The sequence below is a fragment of the Eurytemora carolleeae genome, unplaced genomic scaffold, assembly GCF_000591075.1.
Source record: "Eurytemora carolleeae unplaced genomic scaffold, Eaff_2.0 scaffold1391, whole genome shotgun sequence".
In the NCBI taxonomy this organism is placed as follows: domain Eukaryota; kingdom Metazoa; phylum Arthropoda; class Copepoda; order Calanoida; family Temoridae; genus Eurytemora; species Eurytemora carolleeae.
The window spans coordinates 7281-23944 of record NW_019397660.1 but is presented as its reverse complement, the minus strand read 5'-3'; the positions used below and the strand labels follow the sequence as shown (position 1 = coordinate 23944).

Here is a 16664-nt window from a genome sequence, read left to right as displayed (position 1 = left end):
CCCCCCCCCCTCCTACTTCAATGACCTCCCTTAAGGAACTTTACGCTTAATTTCAAGTAACCCTTCATGCCAAGAAGACAATGCCAGATTTACAATGGTTCCCATGTGTAAAGTTATATCCGTCAATTCTGTATTCTTCATAGTTCAGCGAAAAAAACGCAAAATTTCACAAAATTTTCGATTTTAATAGTTTAATTTGATAGTTGTCAAATCTTTTAATTTCAGGATTGTCCTGTAGTAACCCAGACTTAGTTCAGGTAAGAAGAAAGATTTATTTTAAATCGACTTTTACAAGTTTTCAGGTTTTTATCACTTTAAGGTAAAAACTTAAATTAGTTATTTGTTAGTCAGCAGTTTTCTTACAATCTGTCACTTTTTGGGTTATTCGCCAACTATGCACCAACCTTGTCTTAACCTGTCAACCTTTCCGACTATAAAGGCTTATTTTTGAAGGCTAAAACGAAAGTTTAAAGAAAAATGTTTTAACAACGTCCCCCCCCCCACCCCGACCCCCTTGTTTTTGTGGATTGTACCTACTGGACATTACTTACACAATACAACGATATCTTAAAGCCTAAACGCACTTTTTTCAGAGACACCCTGCATGTCCTATCATTTTAAAATCTGTCCTATACTATTATACTCTGTCCTATCCTATTATACTTTGTCCTATCCTATTATACTCTGTCCTATCCTATTATACTCTGTCCTATCCTATTATACTTTGTCCTATCCTATAATGCTATGTCCTATCATATTATACTCCGTCCTATCCTATTATACTCTGTCCTATCCTATTATACTCTGTCCTATCCTATTATGCTCTGTCATACCCTATCATTATAATATGTCCTTTCATCCTGCATAGTTTGGTTGGATATCAACTGATCCAAAAGTTCCAAACTTTTTTATTGATATTTGGTTTTTATGACAGATTTATACCAAACATAGATTCTTCTAGCTTCATAAGTTTTTATATCATATAAAGTTTACAGGGAGGGGGGAAGAAAGGTGGGGGGGGGGAAGATAAAATAGCAAAAATCCTTGTCATGGAGGTCGATAAGAGACCTTTACTCTAACACAATATAAATGGTATTTTTAACATAAAAATGAATTCTTAAAGGTAAAACAAAAACACCAAGTGGTAAGGCCGGCCGATTTCGATAGTTACTGACTAAGTTTATCCCTCACTCATTTTATCAGAGCTTAATAAAAATGTGAAAATAAATAAAAAAGTTAAAGAAGAAGTCTAAATCGTAATTTGTTAAAATAAAATAAAAACATGCTCCATGATACCTGATATTTTTTAAAAACAAAAAGCTCTTTTTTTAGCAATGATTTCTTTCTTATTATGAAAATATACAAATACAAAAATATTTAAATATAAACATAAATTTTGGTGTATTTGCTGTATCTATGTAATAGATGTGTAAACAATGTAGACAAAAAGATAAATAAGAATGTCACCTACACTCGATGAGTATATTCTAAAAAGGCTAAAAATAATGAGAGATTGGACAAAAGCGAACTTTGGTCAATCTTACCTATTTTCAAGAACTTTCATAGCCAGGTCAGTACAGTACAGTACAGTACAGTACAGTACAGTACAGTACAGTACAGTACAGTACAGTACAGTACAGTACAGTACAGTACAGTACAGTACAGTACAGTACAGTACAGTACAGTACAGTACAGTACAGTACAGTACAGTACAGTACAGTACAGTACAGTACAGTACAGTACAGTACAGTACAGTACAGTACAGTACAGTACAGTACAGTACAGTACAGTACAGTACAGTACAGTACAGTACAGTACAGTACAGTACAGTACAGTACAGTACAGTACAGTACAGTACAGTACAGTACAGTACAGTACAGTACAGTACAGTACAGTACAGTACAGTACAGTACAGTACAGTACAGTACAGTACAGTACAGTACAGTACAGTACAGTACAGTACAGTACAGTACAGTACAGTACAGTACAGTACAGTACAGTACAGTACAGTACAGTACAGTACAGTACAGTACAGTACAGTACAGTACAGTACAGTACAGTACAGTACAGTACAGTACAGTACAGTACAGTACAGTACAGTACAGTACAGTACAGTACAGTACAGTACAGTACAGTACAGTACAGTACAGTACAGTACAGTACAGTACAGTACAGTACAGTACAGTACAGTACAGTNCCCCCTCCCCCAATTCTTCTGTGATATTTGATGAACTGTAAACCTTCGCCCTCTTTTTAAGACCTTCTTTCGTTTGATTACCAGTCATTAATCGTAAATAAGAACATAATAGGATTTAACAATATACAAATAAAGGAATTGAGTCTTTGCCACAAACTCAAATTTTCTAATTTCTATATCTTTGCATTTGCAAGCTTATGAGTGATGTTGTAACCTTTTAACATTTATGATTGAGATTATTTGATATAACATAACTCATATTTTGAAATATCTAAGGTCTACGACATTGTGTTACAAAGATATAGGAATTATAAAAGCAGAGTTTGTCAATAAGACTTAATTCCTTTTTAAAATATTTGAACAATTTTAAGTAAATATTTATTTAACATGGTTTGGTTTGGTTAGAACTTGCATCCTCAAATCAGACTTCAGTATCTGACAGGATATCCTGGACTAGCCTACCCTCACTACCGTGGTGGAGGAGGAGCAGGACATCCTGGAGGAGGAACTCCTGGTCTTCCTCAGCAACAACATCATCAACTTCATCAGAAACAAGATGATCAAGGAGAAACAGTTCTTTCTGCCAATGGTTTAGCCGGTAATATTTCATTTTTAAGGAACTTCAGACGTAACTTTAAGCGACCCTTCAGTCATAGCTTGGCACGTCCGATTCAAAATGGTACCTTTTTTCATCAAATAATAATTTTAGTGACTTGCTGATTTATTTGTGACGGAGACAATGCAGAAAATTGTGAGAATTTAACAATTTCCTTTGATAACAAACATGCCATTCTTTAAATGGTGGGTCCTTTGAAATAATTCAATGATTCTTAATAATTCATTGTTCAACCTTTTGAAAAAGAAAATATTCAAATAGTAAAATTTTAATTAGATTTAAATCTGTATGTGATAAACCTAAAGGGGGGGGGGGTTGCCCTCTTCCCTCTTCGTTTTGAAAACTGAAAAATCTGTTTTCTAAATTGGGTTGGTTTATTGAATCAACAAAGAAGTACGCAATTGAAAAAAAATAAGCTTAACTTCTAAAAAATGAAATTACTCTGTTGCCTGGTTTAGTGTATCCTGGTGGTGATGGATTAGTATGGAGTGGACCTGTATACTATCAGTATACCGGAGAACAGCATACTAAAGACTGTCCTAGAAGCAGAAACCACAGTGGGTTCAACCAGGTACAGTACAGTACAGTACAGTACAGTACAGTACAGTACAGTACAGTACAGTACAGTACAGTACAGTACAGTACAGGATAGTACATTACAGCATCTTCAAAAAGTGTAAAAACCAGGGCAGTAAAGTTTAAGTATAGGACATTACAGCATAGTTTACTGGTATTTTTATATTCACAGTTATATCTATAAATTAAAGTATACTTTTCTGTTTATGTACCCAGGTAAGGTACATATATTGTACTGATCCGTATAAGTACCATATATACTAGTGTACTTGTCTACTGAATATAGTGTACTGGTCCGTATGTTTTGATCCTACTAAAATTATTGAAAATATTATGTATGGATATCAGATATAAGTGTTTACATACACATACATACCGGGTTACGAACAAAGGATAAGACTGTAAAGACGACTTTAAACTCTTCAAATATGACGATTACACGCCAATATGAAGTCTATACATCGTAAATGGCTTTTTTAATAATTAATAAGTTTATAGTTGCAGTAAATAATAATAATGAGAAAACAAACTGTATAAATCCTTAAGTTGTGTGGCTCACCCAGTTTGTATTTAATTTTATATTTTTAGATGTCAAATCATTGTTCCAATACTGAACCCTATATTGTAGAAGATCCTGATTCAAACCAACGGTAATAATTTAATTATTATTTAATCACTCAATTAGTAACTTAGGAATGTCATTTATTCTCAGAAAATTTGGAATTTTTAAGAAAGAAAAATCTTTAATAAAAAAAAACAAAAAAATCTGGATCATGGCTTGAAATAGCAGGTAAAAACCTGTTTTAAGTTATACTTGTAAGTGAGAGCCAAAGTGATTAGCTTTCAGCCTATACCCCCTTTCATTTTTCCTTTACAGTCCCTTTAAGTTATACTTTTAAGTAAGATACAACGATCAGTTCGAAAAAAAATGGCCTTGATCATTTTCAAAGCAAATCAACCGAAAACGTTTTGAAAGTTTTTAAAAAGAATTTGTTTTCTATCTTTGTGTAGGTTAACCTCAACGAATGAACGAGATTACCTAGTTTTTAGCTGAACATTGATTGTTTTCAATTCCGGTTTCCGAATTCATCACTTTTAAAGATACAAACGACGATATTTTTCTTATTAATACCCAGATGAAACTGTTTAAAAGGTACCGGTGTGAATCGGTCTTATCACTTTAAAAACTGAAAATCATTTGTAATTGCGTGTATAATCCCTTTAATCACTTTTAATCGCGTTTATAATCCTTTTAAACATTTGTAATTACGTTTATAATCCCTTTAATCATCAGCAATTGCGTTTTTAATCCCTTAAATCACTTGTAATTGCGTTTATAATCCCTTTAATCACTTTTAATTTCGTTTATAATCCCTTTAATTTCAGGTGTGGATTTCCCCCTGCTTCTGTTTATGCTAATCATTTGTGTGGACCCCCTCCCTATGTCCCACCTCCTAAAGTCAACCAATGGAGTTTAGAGGTGTGATAACATTTTAAACTAGCTTAGGAACTATAGCGCTGCCCAGTTTACTCAGTCCCGCCGAAGACTTAACTCTCTGGAACTTAACTTTCTGAAACGTAATAATATAGAATTATGAAGATAAAACTTTAAAGGAATTAAGTCTTAGCAACAAACTCTGATTTTCTAATCTCAAAATCTTTGTAACCAATTGTGGTAGACCCTAAATATTTCAAACTATGAATAATATTAGATAAAAAAATCAAAGTTTGAACAGTCATAGGTTTACACCATGTTTAAATGTTCAAAAAATTCTACAATAAACTAATTAGCTAGTTGTTTAGGAACAAGTTGAAAAATTAGGAACAACACTTTTCGATTGGTCCTCATTTCTTAAAAGTTTGTTTTATGTGAATCCTTAATTGAAAATCTACATATATGAAAACTACACGGAGAAATTTTAAAACTTTTAATGACCAAAATAAATTTAAAATGAATAAAATATAGTTATTTTGTTGAAAGAGTTAATTTTTATTTTCTCAACCTGTTCCTAAACAACTAAATAGTTTACTGTAGAATTTTCTTCAAAACTTTTTGTCGTCGTTATTTGATAATAAAAAAAATAAAATTTCAAAACGTATCCATCCAAAAAGATTATTTTAAAAGTCGACTCAATAAAAATATGTCTTAAATAAATCCTAATAAATTTTTCCAAAATACTACATATTCAGTTCAACCACCATACATTAAGTTGCATCAATTTTTTAGACTGGGACGACTTTGAAGTGTTTTATTTTTTCTTGAAAACGATCATTATCTTTTCTTTTAAAAATGATCGTTTTAACTTTTGAAAAAAGAAAAACGATCTCTAAATGTTTTCCAGGATGACGAGATGAAGTTTGGACCTTTTTCTGACGGCGAAGCTGAGACAATAAAACGCTTGCCACGTCTCTCTCGACGTGGTGGCCACCCCCATGGGAGAAGTCAACATCCTCATTATGCCACCATGAGCCGACGATTGGAGGGGCGTGATGATCATGTTGGTAGGTTAAGAGGAGGTCCGAGATATAGCTCCCAGCCACAGCTTAATCAGTCAAGGGACAGATCTGATACAGCAATTCCAGGAAATCTCAACAAATATTTTTTAATGTTTTTTTTTTGAAGAAATGTTGAATCCCAAAACGGCTAAACCGAATGAGCCGAAATTTCTTGTAGGATTTAAGATTTGATATGTTTGTTTAAAGAATTATATTTTTTCATTTTCTAAAATTCGGAAAATGAGGAAAAGTTGCGAAATTGTTTTCTCTTTAACACATTACACATTGTTTTATTATTTATACAGAAAAATTGAAAGAGCCAACACGTTTACTAGAAGAAGATTAGAAATGCTAATAAGCAAGATTAAAAGTGACTACTCTCTTTATACATTCCAGTCCTTTCTTCTTTCTGAATAATATTTGCATTAAGTTTAATTCAACGTCAGAAAATAAGCATCATCATCATTTTCCTTTGTAAGAATTTTTAGTAAATAAATACTTTGATGATCATGATTCATGATTAAGTATTTCAGATTTATCAAATTGTATTTTAATTCACATTAAGAACAAAATCTAGCATGTACATCCATGAAAAAGAAATGCAAAAGCAAAAACTGACTTGACTTGTAGGTTATATAGTTTTATGCACAAAAAAAATACTAAAAGCCCATTTCAACTTCTTCCACGGTCAGCTTTAGACTAGTGATAGAACTTTCAAAACGTTTGTAAATTGTCTCGATAAAGAAATTCACCATTTCGATCTACTTATATCTTTGCATATAATTCTTTATAGGACCAGAGCTAGATAACCTACAAACCAATCCAATTTTTGCTTCTGCATTTTTTTTCTTGGATGTACATGTTAGATTTAGTTCTCAATGTGAATTAACCAATATTTGGTCAAGAAAACGCATCAAATAAGATTTTTTTTTTATAATTTGATGAGTCCAAAAGACCTAATATTTAAGTACTTGCCAAAAAAAATGAGCAGCAAAGGGGCTGTTGTTTAAATTTCATGTGACCCTCTATTTCAAGAAAGGTAAATAAATTAAACCAACGCATTTACGCATTTATAGAAATGGAGCTGTCTTGGGCAGACCGCCTAGTATAAGTCTTCTCCCTATGGTGACCAGTTCGGTTAGCCCATGGATACGTTTCGGCGGCTAGGAGCGCCGACCCCTATTTCATTGAATGATGGGTTGTCCTTTAATAATGAAAAAAGAAACAAGCTTGTTTAAGGTATAAAAACAACATTATTAGATGTAGAATACTTTTGTGAATATGGTATATCCCTCGTCAGATGAAGGGTTACTTGAAATCAATACTGAAAAATTTTATCTAGAAATAAAAAATTGAGAAAAAAAATTATTCAAAAATTTTTATTTGGGAAATGGGTTAAATCATAAGCAACTTTTATAATACTTATAAATGAGCTTAATTATGCCCTAAAAACAGCTATTTTGACATTTTTAGCTTAAATACCAATATTTTGAGATAAAATATGAGCAGGGATTCTGTCCCCCTTCTCAATGAAAACTTCAATCACACTTCCTCGTCGCCTGGATTCTAAACTTTCAAATGGTAGGTTTAGTGTTTTCATTTTTACTCTTTAATATCCCGATTAGGATATTTTTGGGGGGGTTAGAACCCTCCCCCCTAATCTTTTACCCTTAAGAGTTGAGATAGGGGAGTGTAATACATGTCCCTAGTCCAACTTTTCAAGGCCTGTTTATTAACAAAAAATAAGACCTCAATCTTTCATGGTTAGGTTGCAAGGGAGGATTTTTAAAAAAGAAAAAAAAAGAAATGAAATCAGATCATGTCAAGTATTTTTTTTCTTCTCAGGTTTGCAAATATGATTTGGTTTGATGATGACTCTTTCTTAGATTTAAATGTATAAAACTGGTCCGGGAACGAGTTAAATACCGTTTTAAATTTGAATCACCGATTCAAATTCTTCCTGAATCTTAAACTTGAAATCGATGGTTCAAATTTGTTGCGGGAGTAGGTAGTTTACCGACGCATCGCAAATTCATTAATTTTGGTCCCTGATTTGACTCTTATATTGATTGCTATAATTTTGGGGAAAGAAAGTGGGGTGGCGAGATTCCAGCCCACCTTTGTTTCATTTCCCCAAGAGTGGAGAAAGGAGATTATGATACATATGTTCCCCTTTTCTTGATTATAAGGTATAACAAGTCAAAAGAAAAACACAGAAGATGATATGTAACTCGAAAAATGGATTAATTTTAGGTTATCCAGACCTAGCTCGACACCCCCTCTCCTACTCTTCTGTACCTCCAACCTTCTCTACACTACCTGTACCTAATCCATACTCCTCCTCCTCCCCCCAACCCTACTCATCAACTCCAGAACCATACAATCCACAACCCTTCAATACTACAACCAACAACTCTGTACAGATAGAACGGACGCAAAGTTTAGACTCAGAATATCATCCATCTAGGTACAATACCAATATTGGCAAGTTTTCATTTTTTGTGCAAAAATATCTTTTTAAAAGATGCTGTTTAAACAAACATTCAACACTGAAATATTAAAAAACAAATATTTATTGATATTACAAAAAATAATTATTAGGTACACATATTTTAGCAATGTATAACAATGTATGGTTTAAAAGAAATAAATGTTTGGCAACAAACTCTAATTTTTTAATCCCTATATATTTGCAACCCTGCAGTGTCGTAGATCTTTGTCATAACGAACTATATAGGAATGATGTTAGATCAAGTGCTCTAAGTTTAGAATATTTAAGGTTTAAGCCATTTGGTTGCAAATATATTGGGATTAGAAAATATATTGGGATTAGAAAATATATTGGGATTAGAAACTTTTCGTTTGTGGCAAGAACACAGTTCCTTTGCAGCATAATATCTAAGGCGTGCGAAATATAGAAATTAGAAAATCAGAGAAAATTCACAGTAACAGTATCTTTTGAAAAAGGATTTATTTTATGTGAACCCCCGAAAATCATAGTTCATGGTTTTTACCAGCATTCTCTATCAATTTTGTATAGGATATTAAACCTGAATGGAGAGTTCATATATTGGCATCAAATATTGGATATCTCTCGCTCTTTCTCTTTATATTAGAATTTCAAAACCAATTTTTATCAAATGGATGAAAACTTTAACCCTTTTTCCGGCTGAGCTTTTTTGTTCAATAAACGAGAGAATGTTCCATTAAACCTCCGTCTATGTACGAAGCCGTCGAAATCGAATTCTTACTTTAATTTAAGTTGTATTTTCCTCATTTTTAGGAATTTTTTAAAATCAGTTAAAAATTCAAACAACTAAAATATGAACATATGATCACTTACGTTAAAAATGTAAACTCTATTTATTTAAATATCAGCATGCAGTAAATGTTTTTATTACATATTTAAATTCTCTTAAGATACTCTCGAAGGCGAATCTCTGGTTGCAAAGATAAGAAAATAGAAAATTTTGATTTGTGACAAAAAAAAACTCATTTGTTACTCCAACATTATATTATGAACAAAAATTAGAATTTATAACAGTAAATTTTGTTATGAAACCATGGGGTTGCGGAAAATTGGATAGAGCTGGATAGGGTTAACATTAACCTTTTATTTTCAGGTCTTCCTCTGTAGGGGAAATAGACCTTGGAGACAAAGGCTCCAACCCTCCTGGATCCTGGAGAATTAGGACAAATGAAAACCAATGGGACGGAGAACTTGAATATCAAAATTGGAACAATTCTCAGATTCCTCAATTGTCAAGAATTAACGGCCATGGACGAAACCAATCCTGGGATCCTGACTCCGGCTGGCCGGAGGTGAAAGGCGAGGAATGGCTGGAGAACAGGAATCAAAATGGCCGCCGCGAGTCTTCCACGTGGCAAGATGGCCGTTGTGAGCCTTCCACGCGGCAAGAAAATCGGATTTCCCAGTCCCATTGGGTTGATGGCGATGGACAGGATTGGATTGAGCATGAGGATAGGACTGAATCCTGTAGGAATACACTACAGAGGTCGGGCAACCTTAAACGACCTCGATCTGGGGCTGTTAAGGTAAATACTTTTACAAACTTAAATCAATAAATAATCGTTCCAAACTCCAATTTTTTAATTCCTAAATCTTTAAAACATCTGCTAGTAAAAACCTATTATTTTTCAAATTTATTATTTAAAGGTTAATCTATCCTGGGCAGATACAAGTATATTGTTGTTTAGGTTTATCTTTCCTGGGCGGATAAAAGTATATTATTGTTTAGGTTTATCTATCCTGGGCGGATACAAGTATACTATTGTTTAGGTTTATCTATTCTGGGCGGATACAAGTATATGATTGTTTAGGTTTATCCATCCTGGGTGGATGCAAGTATGTTATTGTTTTGTTTTATCTACCCTTGGCGGATAAAAGTATATTGTTGTTTAGGTTTATCTATCCTAAGCGGATAAAAGTATATTATTGTTTGTTGACCTATCCTGGGTGGATACAAGTATATTCTTGTTCAGGTTTATTTATCCAGGGCGGATAAAAGTATATTGTTGTTTAGGTTTATTTATCCTGGGCGGATACAAGAATATTATTGTTTAGGTTGACCTATCCTGGGCGGATACAAGAATATTATTGTTTAGGTTGACCTATCCTGGGCGGATAAAAGTATATTATTGTTTAGGTTGACCTATCCTGGGCGGATACAAGTATATTCTTGTTTAGGTTTATCTATCCTGGGCNAAATGATAAACAGACATCTGGCATCTCTGGCGCGTTAGATGAAGATTCACCGTATACTAACTCATGTTTGTTTACATTAGATCGGCTGCCTTTATTATTATTGTTACGTAAAAACTAGTTCTTCAGCAGTCCAAAAACGTCACAGCAAAGTGTACGGAAACCCCATCGCCCCCTCCTTCTATTCAATTCTCCTTGGTTGATTCCAAGGTTAAAATAAGTCTGCTGCTTTGAAAAGATATTTTATAATTGGCATACTAATTGATTTGCAAAAGAACGAAACAAGTTGCAGGGAATCATGAATATAGACAGCATGAATTCCGTCGTCTTTGAAGTCTCCTTGTTTGTGGATAACCCTGTATATTAAGATTTTTAATGTAAAAATATCGAAATACGTAAATTTTAGCTCTGGCCACAAAATCAATTTTCCTAATCTTTGCAACCTTACGTTATGATATATTGATATTTCAAGGCTATTTTCACATTTTATCATATTACAAATTCAAAATTATAAATATCAAAGGTCTACATAATTGGGTTGCAAAGACAAAGCGATTACATATCGGACTTTGTGGCTGAAATTCATGTTTATTTTAAAAGTAAATGATTCTCTGATTTTCTAATCCCTATCTCATTGAAACCCAACGTAAAAGACATTAGTTATTTCAATCTATGAATTCTGATGGATCAAATAATCTAAGCTTGAAATATCGGGTTGCAAAGTTATGCGGATTAGAAAATAAAGATTCTATTGCTTACCTAAGTAATCTTTGTATAAAGTGCTGATGAGCCAATGATGAATGGAGGAGGAGGATCGTCTGTGAAAAAATCCTCAAGCACAAAAAATCGACGAAAATCTGCGGATCGGACAAGTCGAGCTCGATCTACCAGCTCGGATCGAACTGCTCGAACTCCTTGTCGTAAACCCGGTGTCTCCCCCGGAGGCCGTAAACAAGTTGTGTTTGCTGGTTTAGAGGACAACTCATCAACCTCCTCCGAGGATAAAAACTCTAAAGAAAGCTTGAACAGTGAGAATGAGGTTTGGGTAAAAAGATCTGATAAGTCAGGTTTAGATGATGATGATGATGATATCCCTGTGACAGGAGTAGTTATTGCTAAACCATCTGCTTGTCAGTTCTATCAGAATGCACAAAAATAATAAAAAAAAATATAGAAGTTTTCAATAATTGGTGATCAGCTGAACAATAAAGATAAAATCAGTTCAAAACTAAATAAAATCTACGAAAAAAAGGTTGGATCAATGGATACCAAGGTGATTTATATTGTTACATCTTTATTGACAGCAGTTTCGTGCTTTTGCAGATCTGTAATTACAGTCATGAATAGCTGATGATGAAAAAATTTAAATTCTTTTTCTTAAAAGTGAACATTTTTAAAAAGTTGTTAATTATTGTTGTAAACTTTATTGATAAACTGTATAAAATCGTTTAATAAGTATTTCTTGTATAACTTTTAAGTAGTAGATTAATTTAAACTTTAAATTGATTAAATTCTTGTTGATATTTGTTGAAAGTTAGGGAACTTTTAATTTGTAAAGGATCTTGCTAGCAGCTTCGAGGGGAAAGGACCAAATACCTGAGCTGGAAGCAGTGACGGAGAAAGGTGACTCAGGAACTGGCCAGATGAAGTCTAGGGTGAGGGATTTCAGTTGAGAGAAACCATGTTCTGAGATATCAGCGTAGCGTTCTCTCAGCTTAGGAGCTGAGGAGAGGACTTCGGGGAATACTGCTTTCCTGAGGGTTTCGGCGATTGCCGAAATGAGGATTCTGTTGGCAGGAAAAGAGCTGTCGTCTTCTAAATCTTTCCCTAGTAAGATTGCAGGAGTGAAGGGGCAACCCCAGTTCTTGTTCAAAGGGGGGCCTGAGCTTAAGGGGGCGAAAGGGATGTCTACGGCGAGCACTTTTAAACCAGGGAAGGCAGGGTTTGAGGCTGCTGGATAATGAGCTAGAAGGTCATCTTTCGAGAACGGGTAAAGGGTAATCCAAAGGTTGAGGAAGGTTCCACTGATGGGGGCCAGGTGGGCCCTTAAACAAAACCCTTTGCAGTTGTAGGACGCCAGGGAGTCTGAGGCTAGAATGGAACCGTTTTGAGAGAAACTGAAAGTACAGGCTGAGGAGTCCAGGTAGTCGGAGTAGAGGTTACCATTCTGGAAGGTAAAGATATTAGCGTTAGGGATGGTGATCGTGAGAGAAGTAGGGGCGGAAAAGGTCCAAGTTTTTGTGACGAACACTCGTTTCTCCTTGAAGAGAGAGCCTAACAGGAACAAGGAGCTGGAGGTCACTCGGAGATTGTCTGGGGACAACCTCAGTCCCAACATGGCTACTATTTCTCCGCTCCAGTTGATATCTTGTAATAGGGTTTCTGCAGGATTACCAAAACCGTCTACCGAGAGGTTCTCGATATCGTTAGCGCTCAGGGCTGAAGTGCCTGAGAAACCCTGGCCCGTGATAGTTTGAGTCTTCTTTTTCTTGCTCATACTGAAAAATTTAAAATTAGGTGGGCAAAGAAGTTTAAATTAATTCGAAATTTCTGTAATAGTAAAGCTTGAAATAATATTTTAAAGTTGAAAGTGAAAAATTTAAAAATATTTTCCTCTATTAAAATTTGATTTTCATTAAATTTTTTTTTTTTTGAAATTGAAAATCCGCGAAATTTTGTGAAATCCGCGAATTATTTTGATTTGTTTTTCGATGTACACAAAGAGAACATGTTCACAAATAATTTAGAAGATCGGCGCGAAGCGCCTTCTAGAGCTAGTTAAATCAAATAATTCTGTATTAGTAACGCTTAAAAAGAAAATATTTTAAAGTTAAAAGTGATAGTTGACGTAAAAATTGAATAAGTATTAATAGTGATAGTTGAAATAATAATATGAATAAGTATTAAAAGTGGTAGTTGAAAGCAATGAAAAGTATTTTATAGGGTGGAAAATAAAGTGTAAAGTGTAAAGTGTATGAACAAGGTTAACTTAACTGTAGGTATAGAGTAGTTGTAACGAGAAACTAGGGTTGAAGACTGATGCCGGCACAAGCTAGCCTAGGAGAGGTAGGCGAGGGGGCAGGCCGCGCCAAGACAGCCGGTAAAGACCCCTGCCCCGGCCTAGAGGCGCGCCGAACCGCACCATACTCCACAGCTGACAGGGGCATAGCAACGCTACACTACATCTAACGGTCGGGATCACAAGCTCCCCCTAGGCCCTTAAATGGAAAAAATAAATGTTGCATATACTAAATGTTACCTTTACTTAATGTTACCAGTACTAATGTTACCTATACTAAATGTTACCTAAACGAAATGTTACCTATATGAAATGCTATCCTTACAAGATGTAACTTATAATAATTGTTACCTAAGCGAAATGATACCTTTACGAATTGTTGCTGTTACTAAATGTTAGCCATACTAAATATTACCTATACTAAATGTTATTGGTACTAAATGTTACCTATAATACTAAATAATACCTATACTAAATAATACCTACACTAAATGATATCTATACTAACTGTTACCTTTACTAAATGTTATTTATACTGTATGTTACCTTTACTAAATGTTATATATACTAAATGTTACCTATACAAAATGTTATCCATACTAAGTGTTACCTATACTAAATGTTACCTTTACTAAAAGTTATCTATACTAAATATTACCTTTAATAAAGGTTACCTTTACTGAATGTTACCTTTACTAAATGTTAAATCGATAATTACAGGAAACAATTAAGAAGATACTACGTTGGGCTTGCAATTGCATTAAACTATAATTGTCTAATTCCTTCATTTATGAAACCTTTGAAATTTTAAACTTTAAATTGTTGATCTCACAACGTTAATAACTTTGAAATATAAAAGACATTGCAGGTTGCAAAAAGACGATGATTTACATTCATTAGAGTTTGAGGTAAGGCACATTTGTCTGAAGTACACTTACCGCGTATACAATAACCTATTCTGACTATTTCATATACAAATGGAGTACCCATTTGCAAAGCATGGATAATCATATTGTAGGGCGAACCGCGTCAATTGTATCTCCCTTCTATTCCTTACTCCCTGGTTTGAGGCGAAAGCAATAGGTTGTTTTTAATATTCTTTATGCTTAGGTAATCGTGTGGAAGGTAGCCTACGGGGGTATGCTTACAACAGCAATATCAGCAAATCTGATCGTTCTTTGGATAATTTTAGGCAAGTAAAGAGAAATATGAAAAAAAGATAAAATTGTGGGTAAATTTAAGGAAGCAAATAGCCCTTGGTTGGATTTATTTAAAATTTTCTGTGAAATTTGGAATTCACATGACAAGTATTAGAAAGTCTGTCCAAGAAGTATCTAAGAGTAAATTATGCGTTTTACTGTTACTAGTGATCTGTCTTCACTTAATTCAATTTTGGGTATTTCTTTGTTTTTATTTCCTTTCAAGGTTAAAATGTAACATAGTTAAAAGAAGTAAATGAATCTTAAATTGTTTATTCTAAACATGTGTTTTACTTAACCCTATTCCCGCTGGGGGGGGGTCAATTTGACCCCCCCCTAAAGAGAAAAAGTCTGTGGATCCAAGGGGAAAGAGAAAAGGTGTGTGGATCCAAGGGGAAAAAGAAAAGGTGTGTGGATCCAAGGGAACAGAAAAAGGTGTGTGGATCCAAAGGAGAAAGATAAAAGGTGTTTGGATCCAAGGGAAAAGATAAAAGGTGTGTGGATCCATGGGGAAAGAGAAAAGGTGTGTGAATCCAATTGGGAAGAGCAAAGTGTGTGGATCCAAGGGGGAAGAACAAAGATGTGTGGATCCATGGGGAAAGAGAAAAGGTGTGTGGATCCAATTGGGAAGAGCAAAGTGTGTGGATCCAAGGGGGAAGAAAAAAGGTGTGTGGATCCATGGGGAAAAAGAAAAGGTGTGAGGATCCAAGTGGGAAAGAGAAAAGGTGTGTGGATCCAATTTGGAAGAGCAAAGGTGTGTGGATCCAAGTGGAAAAAGAAAAGGTGTGTGGATCCAAGTGGAAAAAGAAAAGGTGTGAGGATCCAATGGGGAAGCAAAAAGGTGTGTGGAACCAAGTGGAAAAAGAAAAGGTGTGTGGATCCACGTGGAAAAAGAAAAGGTGTCTGGATCCAAGGGGATAGGGAGCTGGAATATTGATCCAAATGTGAATATTTTGTGTACTGGTACCAAGTTAAAAGGAATTGGGATTCAAAAAGGAAAAAGAAAAAAGGGATTTTTGTTCAATCAATCAATAATTTTAGCTCTGTTATATACTTCTCTTATTTCTCCTCCCTTCTTATTCAGACCCCTAATATAATACAATTAATTAACTGATTAATGATAATAATCAAAATTAACTTGAGAAGTTGAACAAGTTGGTGAATATTATTATAATAGGCTATACAGAGCCCATCTTCTATCTCAACTTTTAATTGTTCTCTTTCATTAAACAATAATAACAAATTTGCGGATTTACAATTTTTTATTTTGCATTTTCTAAAAATTTTTAGAAACAATTTATTAATTCTGAGCATCCATTTACTATATACCCGATATAAGAGTCAGGTATGATAGGAACATAATCAAAAATCTTTAAATTTGGCGGGAAAAAAGGGAAAATTTTCCTGGAAAAAAATTCGAAATTTCGCAAAAAAATACCCGTAAGATAGTCTTTAGACACAGTATATCTAGATAGGGTTTGAGAAGATATAACAGTGCCGCGCATACCACCTAGCAGGGTTCACATACATTTCACATTCGGACATAATTTTATCTTTTACAACAAAATATGCAATAGTATTTAGTATCTTTAGTTGTGCTAGTTATGCTTCCTACCTACTTCCTACCTACCTGACTCTTATATCGGGTCTATGGTACATGGAAATGAAATAAGGGTTCAGTTAAGCATTTTGTTTAGTTTTTTTATTTCTATTTACTTCGTTATCAGCAATAATAGTTGCAACAATCTATATCATCAATAAATTTCTTTTCTCTTTTCTCCGTTCTTACTTTCCTGCAATTAGTTCCCTCCCCCCATTCCTCCCCACTCCATCTAACC

General features: G+C 34.2%; 2 protein-coding genes across 2 annotated transcripts; one reads left to right on the top strand and one right to left on the bottom strand.

Annotated features, from left to right (window-relative positions):
- Positions 1-2585: 2585 nt before the first annotated feature.
- LOC111715389 (uncharacterized) lies at positions 2586-11767 on the top strand. Its single transcript, XM_023490700.1, has 10 exons — positions 2586-2795; positions 3272-3384; positions 3978-4039; positions 4776-4869; positions 5732-5972; positions 7395-7466; positions 8139-8352; positions 9509-9941; positions 10471-10511; positions 11389-11767. The coding sequence occupies exons 3-10, from the start codon at positions 3978-3980 to the stop codon at positions 11765-11767; spliced, it is 1536 nt and encodes a 511-aa protein (XP_023346468.1). The 5' UTR covers positions 2586-2795; positions 3272-3384.
- A 375-nt stretch (positions 11768-12142) lies between these two features.
- Positions 12143-13832, bottom strand: LOC111715388 (uncharacterized). The gene is made up of 2 exons (XM_023490699.1): positions 13602-13832; positions 12143-13106 (listed from the first exon to the last, which is right to left on the bottom strand). The coding sequence occupies exon 2, from the start codon at positions 13103-13105 to the stop codon at positions 12143-12145; it is 963 nt and encodes a 320-aa protein (XP_023346467.1). The 5' UTR covers position 13106; positions 13602-13832.
- Between the last annotated feature and the right edge of the window lie 2832 nt (positions 13833-16664).